We start from the raw sequence: 17,843 nt of genomic DNA, 5'->3' as shown, positions 1-17,843 counted from the left end.
GGAAGTTATCGCTGGTCTGCCGGAAAAAAGGCAGGGAACCCGGAAGTAAACATTACCGGATCGCTTCGTTCGTGGCGGATGGTTTTGGCGTGCTCTGGGCCGGACTGGGTAAGTTAGGGTTCCGAGACTGAGGGGACGAACTGGGGACTGCGAGGGGAGGGCATTCCCTGCAGTGCGTCCTCGCGGTGACGAGCCGCCGTGGGACCGCGGACCCGGGGGGAGACTACCGCCCACGGCGCAGGCGCCACCCTCGCGTCCAGCCGGACCGAGCCCTGTTCACAGTGGGGCGGACATCCTGAGCGGCTTTCACCCAAGCTGACGCCTCTGTCCCCAAAAGAAAGCCTTTGAGCTTCAGTTTTCTCGTGAATGGGGGTGGTCTTATTTGGGGGAGGTGATGCGAGAGTAAAATTAGAATGTCTATTTTACATTCAGTGAGTTTGAGTCGTCACCGTCCCAACCTGTAGGCCCCTCCGCAAAATAGTCTATCTACTGACAGTACTTAGGTCTAGCCTAACCTTGAATGCGGCAGGCGAACACTCCAGTGGCCTGTGGTGTGTAACATGATTTAAAGGACCCACAATAAAGTCAGCCTTGGACTTGAGACCTGTCTCTCTCACTGGTGTGTTGTTGGCTGGCAGTATTAACCTCCGCAGACTTGTTTCCTCACTGTAAAATAGGGTTGCTGTGAAGATTAGGTGACGGTGTGTCTGGTAAATTAAAGAAATGGTAATTGTCAAAACGAAGGTGATTAAATCTATGAGTGTCCACTTTTGCCTCCCAGTATACGTAGACGACCACCGATTTCTAATACTTCTGTTTTTTTTATTTTTAAATTCTATTTTATTTTAATTATGGCTATAAGTAGGTGTGTGGGCATGTGCCCTTGTTAGTACATGCGCAGCGCAGTTTTCTTGGATCCCTTGGAGCTGGAGTTAGAAGACAGTTGTGAGCCCCGTGATGTGGGAGCTGAGAGCTGAACTATGATCCTCTCCAGGAGCAGTAGGTGCCCTTAGCTCCTGAGCCATCTCTCCTGCCCCTTAGACAAACTTCTACAGAGAAGCAGGCACGGGGGTGGCACATGCCTCCAAATCCAGTACTCGGGAGCTAGAGTCAGTAGGCTCAGAAGTTCATCCTGTGCTGTGTAATGAGTTCAGGGACAGCCTAGACTGTGGGATATTCTGTCTCAGAACAAACAAACAAAATTCTATATATATTTTCAGTGGGTCAACACAGAAGAGAACGCTTTGAACAGCACCATTGTCTTCTAGTCATTAAGCATTTAGTATTGGCAAAGAGTTGTGTAAATATCCATGGACCGCAGGAGGAAGGTTAAGAAAGTCTTTGGGAGGTGTGGGGGTGTGAGAATGGGTCAGTCAGCTAGTTGTGAGGCTAGAAGCTGGTGCTAGACCTTGGCTGCTGTACTGGTCCCTACAGTAAGACTGACAGCATCCTTTGTTCACTGTGACGATTGCTAGTTGCCAGTGACTGTTGAGACCGGAAATGTAACTGGTCCAAACGTGTGTAAAACCCATAACAGCTTTTAAAGCTAAGTTGTTTGGTTTTTTTTTTTTTTTTAGGTTATTGGAAGTTGAAATTAGACTGTGTTGGGAATATTTAGTAAAGATATTTTTGCCAGGTGGTGATGCCACACACCTTTAATCCTAGCGGCTTGGGAGGCAGAGGCAGGCAGATCTCTGTGACTTTGAGGCTAGCCCGGTCTACAGAGTGAGTTCTAGGACAGCCGGAGCTACACAGAGGAAACCCTATCTGAAAAAAAAAAAAAGGAAAAAAAATTTTTATAAAAAGGAATATTCCTTTTGTATATATTTGTGTCAGAGTCTTGCTATGGAGACCTGGCTAGCCTTGCAGATACAGCCTCCTGGGTTATGGGCACTTACCACCATTGGCCCTTTTTATTTCTTTAATATTGTTACTCAAAACCAAAGAATTACTTACGTTGTTGGCATTGCTTTTTTCTGGGATTATACTGCTTTGGAGAGATTTTGAGCTTGAGCAATGGAGCATTTGATCAGACTTGTATTTTGAAAAATTAAGCTGTGCAGTTGTAAAAAGATTAATTGGGCAGAATTAGAAGAGACTGGTAAGTCTCAAAAACTCACAACATGTACTAAAGGGGAAACATCCAGCATCTAAGGAGTAGGTAAATAGCAGTGATATTGAGAAAGTAAAAATAATTGTTAATAAGCTGAAATAAATATTTAGTAAGCCGAAATAGAAAAAAGAGCTGTCAATGAAAGGAGCCTGGGCTCCACAGGGAGGGCCAGGAGTTTAAGACATTGCTGTGGATAGGCACCTCTGAGGCTTCTAGGTAGTGATGTCCCAACACAGTTGGTTATGTGGATTTGAAGATCCAATGAAAGTTCTGTAACAGAGAAATAATGTGGACCCCAGTAGTGTGGGATACTGCTCCTCCAGATCCTTGGAAGCTAGTACTGGTTAGGGTGATGAGTGAGGCTCTGACTGCACCATATGGAATCAGTCTCTAGATAAATTTATCAGTCTCTTAGTAAAAATAGATGAGCCTACAAAGGAGTCCGGAACAGAAAAGGAGTACACAAGAAACCAGAGACATGTTGTAGAAGCCAAGGAATTAGAATCTGCAACTAAAGGAAAAAACAGAACTGAAAACTGTCCAGTTGGTATTTAGCGCATTGATTAATATTAATTTAGTTAATGTAGTGGTAGTTTCATTGGCATGGCTGGGAACAGAAGCAAAGTCAGAGTGACTGGGGGTGAGGAGGGCACAGGGTGTGGAAATAAGAGACCCTATGAATACAGGTGTTGTGATGGTGGGGGCTAGGCATTTCTGAATATAGACCGGCCCATCTATATTTTTTTTCTGACAAGGTCTTATGTAGCATAGGTTGGTCTTGAACTCCCTATAAAGCTTCTGATCCTGTATTCACCTCCAGATTGCTGGATCACAGGTGTACACCACCATACCTGGTTCTTGTAGAACTGGGGATCTACCTTCCCTGCATGCTAGGCAAATGCTCTATTCTGAGGCTTCATCCCCAGCCCCTAAACACTAGTAATTGTTAAGACATTGGGCCTTCATTGGCAGCAGTGATGAGCTAGCTCTGTATTTTTTTGACTGTGGTAGAAAAGTTTAAGACACACAGAAGGGCTAATTTAGGAATATCTGTATTAAAGTCTTTGACATTTTAAATTTTGTATAAAATTAGAGCTTTGAAAGAACTGGTGCAGAGAATATGTAAAAACTGTTTTGTTTTGTTTTCAGATACAGGGTCTCACTATATAGCCTTGGGTAGCCATGGTTTCTCTACATAGAACAGGCTAGCCTCCAATTCCCAGGGATCCACAGGCCCCCGCTTTCCAAGTACTAGGATTAAAGTTGTACATTTCAATGCCCATTTTGTAGAGCCTTTTGAGGAAGAGAAAGAGACTCTTAGAACCAGGGAGATGGCCCAGCAGGTAAAGGCACCTGCTGCCAAGCCTCATGACCCTGGCACCCTCAGGGTGATTGAAGATCCAGCTCCTACAAGTTGACCTCTTACCTCTCCATACGTGCCATGGCATTCACAATTCCTGCCCCACTCCTCCACACACATACACACAAGACAAATAAATGTAATTTAAGAATGTAAAGAGCCCCTCCTTTACAGGCACTTTGAAAGAATAAGAGCGTGTAAGACTGGGCACTGCTGTTTGGGCAAGGACCCAGTTTTGATCACACCACCACATAAAGTTTAAAAAGTCAGGGGGAGAAAAAAGTGAAGGAGAGAGAAACCCTGATGAAACTCACAGTGTATATCAGTAGCACACAGTGTAGTGGTCTCGTGACTGCATCCTGAAGGCCTCCTTCCCTCTAAAAAGTTCCTTCCTTTTTAGGGGAAGCCATTTCATCATGTCGGCGGCAGCCATAGATACGGTTAATGCCACACCCCTTTCGGGGTCAAAGGAGATGAGTTTGGAGGAGCCAAAGAAGATGACCAGAGAAGACTGGAGGAAAAAGAAGGAGCTAGAAGAGCAGAGAAAACTGGGCAATGCTCCGGCGGAAGTTGATGAAGAGGGAAAGTAAGTAGCTTCTTACATGATCTGTTCAAGTCCATACCCACTGCACCAGGGCTCAGCCTTTGCCCAGGTCCATACCCACTGCACCAGGGCTCAGCCTTTGCTTGGGCAGGAAACTGCCCTTTACTAGTTACAGAATTTTTATTCCTCTTTCTTGTTTCATTAGACTCATATGTGTATGGCTTAGTAATCAGGTAATATTGAAGAGCTTATAATGCATAGTATTTGTCCTTTTTTACCTTTTTTCACTCCCCAGACTAGAGTAGCTACCTTTACATCTTTTCATTTTGAGTTTTTCACATCTCTAAATAATAATGCCTATGTGATTATTTTAATCAGTTGGCTGGAGACAGTAGTTTGACTTCTAGCTGGAATAGATGGAGCTCTCTAACCCCTTCCTATCATCCCTCTGTCTCCATTCAGGTGTTTCATGAGTTTCTTCAGCATCTTGATTAGACTACTCCTCAATGTAATAACTTAGATCTTTACTTTTAGTTCTTCTGTCAGTGGAGATAGCAACAGTCTTCCCTCTCCCATCCCACTGCAAGATGTCTCTTCTTGGCTTCTGTGCCCACTACCTTCGTGATTAAAATGTTCAAACGTTCTGCTTTACAATCTTACTTAAATTTTATTACAGAGATATCAACCCTCATATCCCTCAGTACATCTCTTCGGTTCCATGGTACATTGATCCATCAAAAAGGCCCACATTAAAGCATCAGAGACCACAGCCAGAGAAACAGAAGCAGTTCAGTTCCTCTGGGGAATGGTACAAGAGAGGTGTAAAGGAGGTATGTGGTGGCCTGTGTGTCCTTTTGTGGGTGGAGAATGTGTGTGAAGAACTTAGGAACCTTTAATGTGACGCTATTTAAAGTGGGGAGGAATTCTGTGCCCCTGGTGTTGAAATTCACAGTGTTTTAAATGCTAGTTACAGTCTTCTTACATGAATTTTATATTATTGAAACCCTTAAACTTAGACCATGAAGACTGCCTGGTTTTCTTCTTAACTTAGTAAAGCCATTCAGTAGACAAGATAGTGAAAGCTAAAGTTATTTCTAAATGCCTCTGATATAAAAGATGTCTATTTTGTTTTTCTCTGTACTTTAATAGAATGCTATAACTACCAAGTACCGCAAAGGGGCATGTGAAAATTGTGGGGCCATGACACACAAGAAGAAAGACTGCTTCGAGGTAGGATCAGCCCCGAGCCTGCTGGGAAACTGTCAGCAAGCCTTCTGTTTTCCCCTTGCCGGAGATCTGTTTTCCTAAAATTAATTTAGAAAAGTAAAATTTAATTTGCATGAAATTAGTCCAGCATCATCAAAGTTTCCTGCCCCAAAACTGCCTAATAATTAAATTTAGAGACTAAAATCCCACAGCATGTTCAAGCCGACTGTAAAAATTTCATGAAATCTCTCTCTGTGCTGCAAGTTCTTAGGAAAAGGTCTGCTGTCTTTCAGAGGCCAAGGCGGGTTGGAGCAAAGTTCACAGGCACTAACATCGCCCCAGATGAGCACATCCAGCCCCAGCTGATGTTTGACTACGATGGGAAGAGGGACCGCTGGAATGGCTACAACCCAGAAGAGCACATGAAAATCGTTGAGGAATATGCCAAAGTTGACCTGGTGAGCCAGTTCACTGCCTTTCTACTTTGCTAGGGAAGATCCAAGACTCTCTAACCTGGCAAGGCTTTCCTGCGTCTCAGGGCACCGTGTTTATAGCAGCATGTCTACTTCAGTGGTGAAGACTGTGTGGTGCCCTGCTTGGCAGCAGTTTCTCTCTCTCTTTCCCGTGGACAGGGTCTCTCTATATGGTTCTAGCTGTCCTGAAACTTACTGTGTATACCAGGTTAGTTTTGTCTCCCAAATGCTGGAATTAAAGACAAATGCCACCACACCTCACCGACGGCAGTTTCCTGAGTCTTTTATTCTTTAGTCCCAGTGTGACCAAAGGTACTAGACGTGTAAGAACAGACTGACATCCAAATCTTCTATTTATTTATTTGTTTGTTTGTTTGTTTGTTTGTTTATTTGTGGCAAAGTCTTACTATGTGACCCTGGTTTGCCTAGATCTTACTATGCAGATCAAGGTAGCCTACAACTCAGAGATCCACCCATCTCTGTCTCCTGATTAAGAATATCCTGTCCCGGGATTGAAGGTGTGCAGCACCACACCTAGCTGCTTTTGACTTTTTGAAGATCTGAGGTCTTTGCCCCTAGACCACAGCGTGTGTCTAACACTGCTTTATGGTGCTCCCACATACCATGGAAGAATAGCTAACCTGTTCAGAAACTGCATTTTAATCTAACTTCAGGTTTTTGAGGGTTTTTTTTTTTTTAAATATTTGATGTGTGTTAGAGAGAATAAAATTTTTTAAAGGTTTATTTATTATGTACAGTGTTCTGTCTGCATATGTGCCTGCACGCCAGAGGAGGGCACCAGATCTCACCATAGGTGGCTGTGAGCCATCATGTGGTGGCTGGGAATTGAACTCAGGACCTCTGGAAGAGCAGTCAATGCTCTCTAGCCCCTGATTTTGTTTTTATTTTTTTATTTTTTTTAATAATTTATTTATTTATTTATTGAAGATTTCTGTCTCTTCCCCACTACTGCCTCCCATTTCCCTCCTCCTCCCCCAAAAAAGTCCCCCTCCCTCGTCAGCCCAAAGATCAATCAGGGTCCCTGTCCTGTGGGAAGTCCAAGGACCACCCACCCTGTTTTTGTTTTTAAACAATGGTTCTACCTTCTTAGCCAAATTCCTTGGAAATAGTAGTCTATTCTGCTTTTTTCTTAAGGAATTACAGATTATATTTAAAATCATGAGTTTTGTTTTTGGGGCCAGCTTCTATCTTGTTTTTATTTTGAAGGGTTATATGTAACCTGGCTGACCTTGAACTCCCTATGACTGTAATTATATAGTCAAGGATGGGGCTGAGCCTCTACCTCCAATATGCTGGGATAGTGAACATGTGCCACCATGCCTGGCAAGAGTATGCAGTTGCCCATAAAGATCTAGATCTCATGTTTTCTGGAACATTGAAATATGTAGTAACCTGAGCCTGCCCAAGAGAAATCAGCTCAGAGCTGGAGTCAGCAGCATCTCGCACCATCTGGCATCTTGCTGCCAGGGCTCACTCTCTGGTTTACCAGTGCTGCCACCTGGTCTGCTTGCATCAGGGCTCACTCACGCAAGGGTCTAACTCCCCACAAGCCCTTCACTTGGTGCTCTAATGTCCATTTCTGAAACCACTAAAATCACTTACTTTAAATGCTGTAAGTAAAATTTAAATGTCTCCATTTTTTTAGGCAAAACGAACTTTGAAAGCTCAGAAACTGCAAGAAGAGTTAGCATCTGGAAAATTAATGGAACAAGCTGTAAGTAAAGACACAAGATATTCAGACAAAACACTCATATTCAGACGCTTGAAAACAGTGGTTCTCAAGACCTATAGGTTATGACCCATGTGGGGGTTGAGTGACCCTTTCTTGGGGCTCACTTAAGACCAGCAGAAAACACAGATATGTATATTAAAATTCACAACAGTAGCCAAATTACAGTTGTAAAGTAGCAACAAAAATAATTTTATGGTTGGGATCACCACAACATGTGGAACTGTATTAAAGAGTCACAGCATTAGGAAGGTTGAGAACCACTGCTTTAAAGCAAAGAAATGAAATGTAGAACAAGAATCCATTTTCTACATCTTTGTTTAGGGAGGAACTGAACTTCTGTCTCCATCCCCTAAGCTCTGGTGTTGCAGGGGTGCACTGCATATGTCAGGCCTTCACTCTTAAAATAGCATTTATTAAGACCTCAGTAACAATACTAGCTACCATATAATATAGTGATATATGAAAAAAATGGAAGACCATCACAGCAGAAGACTCATAATACCAGGTTTCTTTTTTTCTGACTTTACGTGTGTGCTGTGGTGGAGTTTGAACCCAGGTTACAAGCATCCTGTCTTAGGGTTTCTATTGCTGTAAAGAAACACCAAACAGGATTTCTCTGTGACAGCCCTGGCTGTCCTGGAACTCATTCTGTAGACCATGTTGGCCTTGAACCCACAAAAATCTGCCTGTCTCTACCTCCCGAGGGCTGGGACTAAAGGTGTGCATGGCTCATAGCAACTCTTTTTTTATTTTGTTCTGTTTTTTTTTGTTTTGTTTTGTTTTAAGATGTATTTATTATGTATACAGTGTTCTGTCTGCATGTATGTCTGCAGGCCAGAAGAGGACACCAGATCTCATTACAGATGGTTGTGAGCCACCTGTTGTGGTTGCTAGGAATCGAACTCATTACCTCTGGAAGATCCAGTGCTCTAAACCTCTGAGCCATCTTTCCAGCTCCTCATGGCAACTCTTATAAAGAAAACATTTAATTGAGGTGACTTTCTCACAGTTTCAGAGGTTTGGTCCATTATCATGACAGGGAGCATGGCAGCATGCAGACAGACGTGGTATTAGAAAGATAGCGGAGAGTCCTGTATCTTGCAGGCAACAGGGAGTCAACTAAGACACTGGGTAGTATCTCAAGCATAGGAAACCCCAACAAGGCCATACCTGCTCCAACGAAGCCACACCTCCCGATAGTACCACTCCCTATGAGAGATTATGGGCTCTAATTATGTTCAAAATACTACTTCCTGACAACATTTTCTATTTGGACTTGATTTTTTTTTTTAAAAAAAAAACTAGTGAGGTTTGGGGCCAGTAAGAAGGCTCAATGGGAAAAGGAACTTGCCGTGCAAGCTTGGCAACTTGGATTTAAGCCCCGGAACTCATATAAAGGTGGAAGGAGATTACTAACTTTGCGGGCTTGTCTTCTGACCTTGACACTTACACAGTGGACTGTGCTGACCCAATACTACATAAATAAAAAGAAAACTAGTCAGGTTTAATGAACATGATGCAGCTAATGACTAAAACAAGTATAATGGGTATTTGTTGGGTTCTTTGGTCATCTTAAACTTCCTGTTACCTTGTGTGAGTGTAATCCTATAGCAGGAGGCTGGAGAGGTGACTCAGAGGTTAAGAGCACTTGAGTTCAGCTCCCAGCACCCACATCTGGCAGCTTACAACTGCTTTTGACCCCAGCTCCAAGCAAGCCAGTGTTCTTTTCTGACCTCCGAGGGAACGCACACACAAGTGTATGTACACACACAGACACATACATATGAAAGACATCCTGTATCAATAAAATGTGTTTGTTTTCTGGTTTTGTAGACACTAATAAAATTAAGTGTTCACAATAGCACACTTGTGTCAGAATATATGTGCTCAGCACAAGTGAGAAGTCTGAGAGCTTATTGAGTTGAAGTGAAGCAGCCTCCCTTCCATTCTGCCCTCCCTCCTTCTCCCCGGTGCTACAAGGTCTGGTGCACGCTAGGCATGCACTGTCTCACTCACCTATACTACACCCGTTTATATGTTTGGAAAATGCTAAGCCATCGGTAAATTAAGTGGAAGGGACTTACAAATGGTTTTCCTGCTTTCCTGATGCAGAATTCTCCAAAACATCAGTGGGGAGAAGAGGAACCCAATTCTCAGATGGTAAGGCATGCTTGTCTTTTCTGGCTGCATGTTCTGTTTTGTTTCAGTGGCTGTAGTTGTGGTAGTCATATTAGTAGCCCTAAGTCACACAGATAAACCTTTGTTTAAAAGGAAGGAAGACAAGAACTCAGTGCTGTGACTTTCCGCTTAGTTTTCTCACTCCCCACTCTTCCTTTTAGGAAAAGGATCATAACAGTGAAGACGAGGATGAAGACAAATATGCAGATGATATTGACATGCCCGGGCAGAATTTCGACTCTAAGAGACGCATTACTGTTCGGAATCTCAGGATTCGTGAAGATATTGCAAAAGTAAGTCATGTCGGTCTGTAGCTCTGACAGATCGTGTTTCACACCTTCCTCTGCATGTGCAGTGTCTGTGCGGTTTGATTACCATGACTAGCGTCACTCCAAAGGACAGTAGCATGTGCTTTTTACCGTACTGGAATCATCCATGGATGTTGGGTTGCTCAGAACCCACTCCTCTGCCCTGCTGAGCCCTTTATTGTTATAAATAAATGTTAATTCAGTCTTTAAATGTTTTTTCCTTCTAGTATTTGAGAAATTTAGATCCAAATTCTGCCTATTATGATCCAAAAACTAGAGCGATGAGAGAGAATCCCTATGCCAATGCAGGAAAGAATCCAGATGAGTAAGTATCCGGTTAACTTTACGGACTTCGGAGTAAGGGGCGCTAATCTTTCTAATTTGATTTTGTGAATGAGTTTTTCTTAATGGGGAACAATTTCTGAGAACTTTTTAAAATCTGTGCTTACAGAGTGAGTTACGCTGGAGATAACTTTGTTAGATACACTGGAGACACCATTTCAATGGCTCAAACACAGTGTAAGTATTCATTTTTATACCAGGGCATTTTATATGAACTTTAGGGCTGAGAGCCAGCGAGGTGGCTGGGGTGACTGCCATCAGGCAGTTCTGTCCCCAGTGTCTCCACGGTGGATGGAGAGAACCAAGTTATCCTCTTACCCGATATATGTTCTGTGGCATAAGTGATCACACATTTGCACACCCAGATAAATAAAGGTAAAAAATCGAAATTGAGCATTATAAAAACATGCATGATGGCATATGTCTATGACCCTACTGTATAGGAGACTGATACAGGAGGATTGCCACACGTTTGAGGCAACTCTTAAGAAAAAGCCAGCAGAAAGAAAAGATAGGGAGAGTACTGTTAGCTTGCTTTTAAAAAAATGCAGTGAGCTAGCAACTCATTGAGATACTTTGAATTGCCCTAGTGTTTGCTTGGGAAGCCTACGACAAGGGATCTGAAGTACATCTCCAGGCAGATCCTACAAAACTAGAGCTGCTCTATAAGTCCTTCAAGGTCAAAAAGGAAGACTTCAAGGAGCAGCAGAAAGAAAGCATCCTGGAAAAGGTACCGCTAAAAAAACACTTTACTTTTTGCTTAAGAAGCATTCAATTTGTTATGCCGTCCAAAGAGTCCTTTTAACCCATAGGCGTAGTCCTGTTCTTCCGCTGACTTAGCTGGTATAGACTTCTGCAGCAATCATGCCCCTCCCCTCCTCAAGATGTGGTCCTGAAGATAAATGTCTCTTATTTCTCACACTGCTTCATGTCAGCTGGGTCCCCTGACTGCTCAAGACTGCTTCACATAGTCTTGTCTTCCCACAGCCTAGCCCAGCTGTCTAAAATACTTTCTTAGAGTTCTGGGGCACAGCTAAAAAATGTGTGCCCCGGTGCACAGAATACACCTTTGCTTTCGTCACATTGTGAGCTTCCCATTGGTAGAAGAAAGTGACAGTCACATGCAGATTCCAGGGATGGAGAAATTGGCTTCATCTCCTGATGAGAGAACCAGTGAAGTCATGAGGCAAAGGACATCAGACATGCACCTAAAGGAAGGGCTTACGACCATCTTGAAACCGACTTCAATTCCCGGATAAGCCACAGTAGAAACACCTTACTTAAATGGGAAGAATTAGTGGTGCTCTTTTCACTGTTTCATCAGAAAAGCTGTTTTTAAAAGGTTCATTTATTCTCTTTGAAAGTAAACCCTTTTCATAAAGATTTGATATAAAAGCTTAGTTATAAAATGGATTTAATAATGCCCATTGTCCTTTTAGTATGGTGGCCAAGAACACTTAGTTATAAAATGGATTTAATAATGCCCATTGTCCTTTTAGTATGGTGGCCAAGAACACTTGGATGCTCCTCCAGCTGAGCTGCTGCTGGCCCAGACAGAAGACTATGTGGAGTACTCCAGGCATGGAACGGTCATTAAAGGCCAGGAGCGGGCTGTCGCCTGCTCCAAGTATGAGGAAGACGTGAAGATCAATAACCACACGGTCAGTGCTCAGCTCCATACTGTTCCTCACATAATATCATGGCCAACTAATGCTTTTCTTTTTTGTTATTGGTGTTGGCATTTTGGCTTTGTTTTATGAATTTTTTTCTAAAAGTGAGAAAAATGAAAAATATTATTGTAGTCACCTGCATGCTTATGTAAAACCAAAACATTTTTGTCTGTTGTACTATTTATACTAGGTTTGAATGTACAGTAGCTATAGATAAATACACATATTGCTAATTTTTGGCAGAAATATTTAGAAATTGCAGGTAGACTATTTCACTCATAAACACTCTATCATACATCTCTAAAAATGACAATTTTAGACAGTGCTGCTACCCTGTTGTGCCTCAGACTGACATTAACTCCCTAATTCATTTGGCTTTACCCAGAGGGTGTGTGTGTGTGTTTGTGCACGTGTTCAAAGCCTAAGTTAGTGGAGTTGGTTGGCTCCTTTCACTTTTATGTGACTTCCAGGGATCCACTCAAGCCCATCAGCCTCTGAGTCATCTCACCTGCCCCTTTCTTACTCTGAAAATCTATATACATATGTATTTTGGTCAAGCTCGATTAAGTCTGTATTGATTATTTGTTGGAGATTTTCTACCCTCACGTACACACATCCCCAACCTCCAAGAGACAGGGTTTCTCTTTGTAGCCCTGGCTGCCCTGGAACTTGTTCTGTAGACCAGGCTGGCCTTGAACTCAGATCTGCCTGCCTCTGAGTGTTGGGATTAAAGGTGTGCATCACCATGCCTGGCCCTTTACATTTCTTAAAACAAGAATGTCAGTTTAAAGTCTAGTTTAAATAATACCTAACTGTATTGACAAGAATGTGTCGTAGGTGATGTTGTTTTATTGTTTTGTTTTGTTTTTTTAAACTTTATTTAACTTTATTTCATGTGCATTGGTATAACGATGTCAGATTCTCTAGAACTGGAGTTACAGACAGCTGCGAGCTGCTATGTGGGTGCTGGGAATTGAACCCGGGTCCTCTGGAAGAGCAGTCAGTGCTCTTAACCACTGAGCCATCTCGCCAGCCCCCCCTTTTTTTTTAAATATTTATTATGTATACAATATTCTGTCTGTGTGTATGCCTGCAGGCCAGAAGAGGGCACCAGACCCCATTACAGATGGTTGTGAGCCACATATGGTTGCTGGGAATTGAACTCAGGACCTTTGGAAGAGCAGGCAATGCTCTTAACCTCTGAGCCATCTCTCCAACCCTTGTTTTATTGTTCATTATATTATAAAGCATGTTTATGTATTTCCTCATGCTGGGGATTGAACTCAGGTTTCATACATGCTGAGCCGTGTTCTCCCACTGAGCTACAGCCTCAACCCCATTTGTTGTAAATCTAAACTAGCCAAACTGATTTTTATACATCAAGGCTCAGAAATCTAACAGTATCTGTACTTTATAGAGCAGAATGAGCCAGACAGGCCTTACAAACTCAGCAGAATGAGTCTAACAAGGGTGTGTGCACTCTTCAGCAAGATCCACTAACTAACAGTAAGAATGTAGGCTTAGGATGCCCCACACCTTGTCTTATGAGAAATCAAGTGTACTAAATTTTTTCATAGTTTTTTTTGGGTGGGCGGGGGAGTGGAGGCGCTGAGACATAGTCTTACCATGTAGCCCCAGACTGGCTTTTACTTGAATATTCCTGCCTCTGCCTTCTCAGTGCAGAATGGGAAAGTTTCTTATTTCTTTCCCGGTCTACTTTATCTAGGTTTTTCAAAACAGAGTTTCTCTGTGTAGCTCTGGCTATATGGGAAAGTTTCTTATTTCTTTCCCGGTCTACTTTATCTAGGTTTTTCAAAACAGAGTTTCTCTGTGTAGCTCTGGCTGTCCTGGAACTCATTCTTTAGACCAGGCTGGCCTTGAACTCGCATATATCCATCTGCCTGCCTCCTGAGTGCTGGGATGAAAGGCATGTGCCACCACTGCCCAGGGAAAGACCCTAATTTCAAGCTGCTTTTCAAATACCCTCTGTGTCTCTTTCTGCAGCACATCTGGGGATCTTACTGGAAGGACGGCCGGTGGGGATACAAATGTTGTCACTCGTTTTTCAAGTACTCCTATTGCACCGGAGAAGCGGGGAAGGAGAGTGTTGTAAGTAACTATCCTCTGATTTGTTTTCCTTTGTGTGGAGGAGAATGCTAAGTGGGTGAGTTGGGGTTTCATGTAGGCTTAGCTAACTGTGAATCCACTCTGGCCAAGGGTGACCTTGAACTTGTGATTGGACTGCCCCCACTTCCCAGATGCTGAGGTTACAGCTAGTCTCAGTCCTGGCTCTAGGAGGCTCTGGAGGTAGAGCCAGGGCTTTGCAGGCTATGCAAGGACTCCGGCAACCAAGCTACATTTCAGCCCTTGTCCTCTAGTTCTTAAAGGTGGAAGACAGCCAAACCCTGCAGAAAACATATCTTCTTGTGTATCAAATTCTAACTGTTCTTCAGCTGATGTGTAACTGTAGTCTTCAGCTCAAATTCTATTTCTTCCCCCACAGAATTCAGAGGAATGTATTATAAGTGACACAGCTGGAGAAGAACCTGCAAAGAAACCACAGACCCTCATGGAGGTCGGTCTGGAATGCTCTGTTCGGGACTGTTATATCATGGGGGGCAGGGGGTGGGGTGTTAAAACTTGTGCCAGAGCTCTGTGTTCATATGGTGTTTCTATTCTCCCTGTCAGCTGCATCAGGAAAAACTAAAAGAGGAGAAGAAGAAGAAAAAGAAGAAGAAGAAACACCGAAAGAGCAGCTCCGACAGCGACGACGAGGACAGGAAGCACGAGAAACTGAAAAAGGTACTTTTTGTGGTGTCTAAGAAGCGAAAGTGACAAATAGCAAGAGCCACCATCTGTGGGTCTGTGACAGTATCATCCTGCCTGCAGTGGCAGGTGTGTGCGTGTCCCCATGCACCTCTGCAGGGGTCAGACAACTAGCAGGAGCTGGTCCCCTCCTTCCTTTGTTGGATTCTGTGGATTGAGCTCACGTAATCAGGCTTAGCAGCAACGGCCTTTGCCCATAGCCAGCCCCTCAACCAGATTCCTCTAACTGATTAAAAACTGTCATCCCACATTTTGTGCTCTATGAAAGTTATCAAGTGAGCCGAATAGTAGCTAGTTGTAGTTTCACAGTAAAAAGAGCTAACTGACTACTGTGTTCTTTCAGACAGTGTGGGGTTGGTATTCAGACAATGTGGGATTGGTATCCAGATGGTGTGGGGTTGGTATTCAGACGGTGTGGAGTTGGTATTCAGACAGTGTGGGGTTTGTATTCAGACAGTGTGGAGTTGGTATTCAGACGGTGTTTGGTTGGTATTCAGTCGGTGTATGGTTGGTATTCAGACGGTGTACGGTTGGTATTCAGACAGTGTGGGGTTGATAGAGCCCTTCATAGTCCAAGAGGTCTTCCATGTTCTTTTTAATAAAAGCCGTGGCATAGAGATTTGAGAGCTTGTTTTCACCTCTCACCACAGGCACTGAATGCAGAGGAGGCCCGCCTTCTTCATGTCAAGGAGATCATGCAGATTGATGAGCGGAAGCGGCCATACAACAGCATATATGAAACCCGGGAGCCCACTGAAGAGGAAATGGAGGCCTACAGAATGAAACGGCAGAGGCCAGACGACCCCATGGCCTCTTTCCTGGGACAGTAGTAACTAGTCAGGATGGGATACATACACAGCATGTTCATTCCGGCTCCTTCCTGACTCTTGATAGAAAGTCCTTGTCCTTTCTTTCTGCTGTCTGACATTAATAAAGCTTTCCAAAGTCTCAGAATTGTTCTCCACAGTCAAGAAACAAAGTGAGTAAGAAAGATCATACATTTGTGGGTTGGGATTAAACATCATCCATTCTAATTAGATTAGGGAAGAGACTTTGGCTGTCTTCCTCGCAAGAGTGTCCTTCAGAGCCTGGCACAGTGGCTCAAGCCTGTGATGCCAGCACCTGAGAGTGGAGTCAGGGAGCAAGAGTTCAAGGTCAGCCGAGTGTGGTGGTACACACCTGTAATCCTAGCAGAGATTGTGCCAGAGCCACCCTCAGCTACAGTGCAAGCTTGAGACCAGCCTACGCCATGTGAGACTTTGTCTCAATGAATAAGAGTTTGAAGCTGTGCTAGGCTACAAAGCAAGATGGCCTCAAATTTAAGAAAAAATAGAAGTCACCTGTCCCATAGTTAGGTCTCAAGCTGTGTACAGTCTCTGGTCTTCTATACAGCAGCACCATGGTGGAGGCAGGGCCTCACCCTACAGCCAGAGCTCCTCAGTTCCTAACCTCAAGGAGTGACATCACTAGTAATTTATCTCAATAATTGCAGTTTTTTATAGAATTCTATTCATTTTAATGCCTTTTAGGATTTTCTTGGTTTCAAACAACAACAAATATTCTGCCTTCGTCTGCATCACCAGAAGGAAATCTATAAGGCATGTAAATATCTGTGTTCCCCATAATCTGAATAATAAATCTATTTTTCACTTGGTTGTTAAATTTTGGGTTTCCGTGCGTTTCCTTGTACCTTACATCTAAAATGCTTAGCTTTGGAATGGTCAGCATCGACTACTTCACACCCACCTCACTGAACATGGATTTTTTTAGACATAAAATACCCTTCTTTTATGATAGAAGACATCATCTAATTCTGGTCCTCGTAATAGTTACAAAATATCTTAGACATCTATTAGAGTCTACATGCCCATCAGGCGTCACTTGATGTAATTTGAAGAGCAGAAAAACTGAGCTGAAGTTTCTTAAGGACGTCTTAAGGTTAGCGTCCTGGCATCTTTATAGCTGATACAGCTGTGATCCTCAGCCTTCTTCACCTAAACTCATGGTAGAGACAATGCTGACGCCTTACGATTGTGAGAACACGATCTGACTACACTGACTCACTTCTAGGATACTGTGTCAAGTCAGCATCTCAGACATGGCAGAGGAAAGACAGCTGAACCAAGTTCCCAAATACCTGGCTACACATGACGTCAGTATTCAGACGGAGACTAAACTACAGTGCAGGCTTGGGAAATTGACTCGGTCAGAGAAGAGCTTGCAAGCCAGGGGATGTGAGTTCGAACTCCAGGGCTCACATAAAAGAGTGAAAGAAAACAGGCCGGCCACACAGGGGTGCTCCTTGTAATATCCGCCCCGGAGAGGCAGACAGACAGATGGCCAGACAGCCCAGCCAAGTCTGCAAGTACCAGGCTAGTGAGCAGCACCCGAGGAACTGGCTGTTCTCTGAGCTCTACACACATGCCATGCTCATGTACCCACACAAGTACACGACACTATATTGCAAATAGATCTCAAGGCCAAAATTGTTCTATCCCTACCTCAACATAGGTATTTTACCACGAAGTGGGTCGTTGGTGTCTTTTTGTGTACTATCTTTTGTTATTAAAGATTTCATTGAAATATTTAACTGAGTTGTTTGTAGCTTCATTTGTCTGTTTGGTAAAGAAATGGATTAGAGCTGGAGAGATGGCTCAGTGGTTTAAGAGCACTGTCTGCTCTTCCAGAGGTTCTGAGTTCAATTCCCAGCAACCACATGGTGGCTCCAAACCATCTGTAATGAGATCTGGCGCCCTCCTCTGGTGTGTGGGTATTAATGGAGGCAGAAAGTTGTATACATAACAAATAAATAAATCTTTGACCAGGCGATGGTGGCGCATGCCTTTAATCCCAGCACTCGGGAGGCAGAGGCAGGCTGATCTCTGTGAGTTCGAGACCAGCCTGGTCTACAGAGCTAGTTCCAGGACAGACTCCAAAGCCACAGAGAAACCCTGTCTCAAAAAACCAAAAAAAAAAAGAAAAAAGAAAAAAAAAGAAATGGATTAGAGGAGTGTTGAGCAACCTGGGTTGATTTGTTTTGAGTTTGTACAAGAAAATGCCAACATCCTTT

The 17,843-nt window shown here is 43.4% G+C and overlaps 1 protein-coding gene across 1 annotated transcript; it reads left to right on the top strand.

The window, feature by feature from the left end:
* Positions 1-16,435, top strand: Slu7 (SLU7 homolog, splicing factor). Its single transcript, XM_050138669.1, has 16 exons — positions 1-108; positions 3,874-4,059; positions 4,694-4,847; positions 5,167-5,247; positions 5,517-5,681; positions 7,363-7,431; positions 9,562-9,609; positions 9,789-9,920; positions 10,163-10,260; positions 10,387-10,454; positions 10,868-11,007; positions 11,777-11,938; positions 13,952-14,056; positions 14,451-14,522; positions 14,636-14,749; positions 15,424-16,435. Exons 2-16 carry the CDS (start codon positions 3,890-3,892, stop codon positions 15,601-15,603), a joined length of 1,758 nt encoding a protein of 585 aa, XP_049994626.1. The 5' UTR covers positions 1-108; positions 3,874-3,889; the 3' UTR covers positions 15,604-16,435.
* The last annotated feature ends 1,408 nt before the right edge of the window (positions 16,436-17,843 follow it).

The sequence above is a fragment of the Alexandromys fortis genome, unplaced genomic scaffold, assembly GCF_014885135.2.
Source record: "Alexandromys fortis isolate MF-2015 unplaced genomic scaffold, M_Fortis_MF-2015_v1.1 scaffold_11, whole genome shotgun sequence".
NCBI lineage: Eukaryota > Metazoa > Chordata > Mammalia > Rodentia > Cricetidae > Alexandromys > Alexandromys fortis.
The sequence above is the reverse complement of the archived record's forward strand: the minus strand, read 5'-3'. Positions and strand labels throughout refer to the sequence as shown.

What these genes read in the sequence shown, in the direction of transcription:
- Slu7 (XM_050138669.1), top strand. Translation starts at nt 3,890, where the DNA reads ATGTCGGCGGCAGCCATAGATACGGTTAATGCCACACCCCTTTCGGGG. An exon ending in GAAAATTAATGGAACAAGCT is followed by an intron (nt 7,432 to 9,561) that starts GTAAGTAAAGAC and finishes TTCCTGATGCAG; the next exon opens with AATTCTCCAAAACATCAGTG. An exon ending in AGCACGAGAAACTGAAAAAG is followed by an intron (nt 14,750 to 15,423) that starts GTACTTTTTGTG and finishes CTCTCACCACAG; the next exon opens with GCACTGAATGCAGAGGAGGC.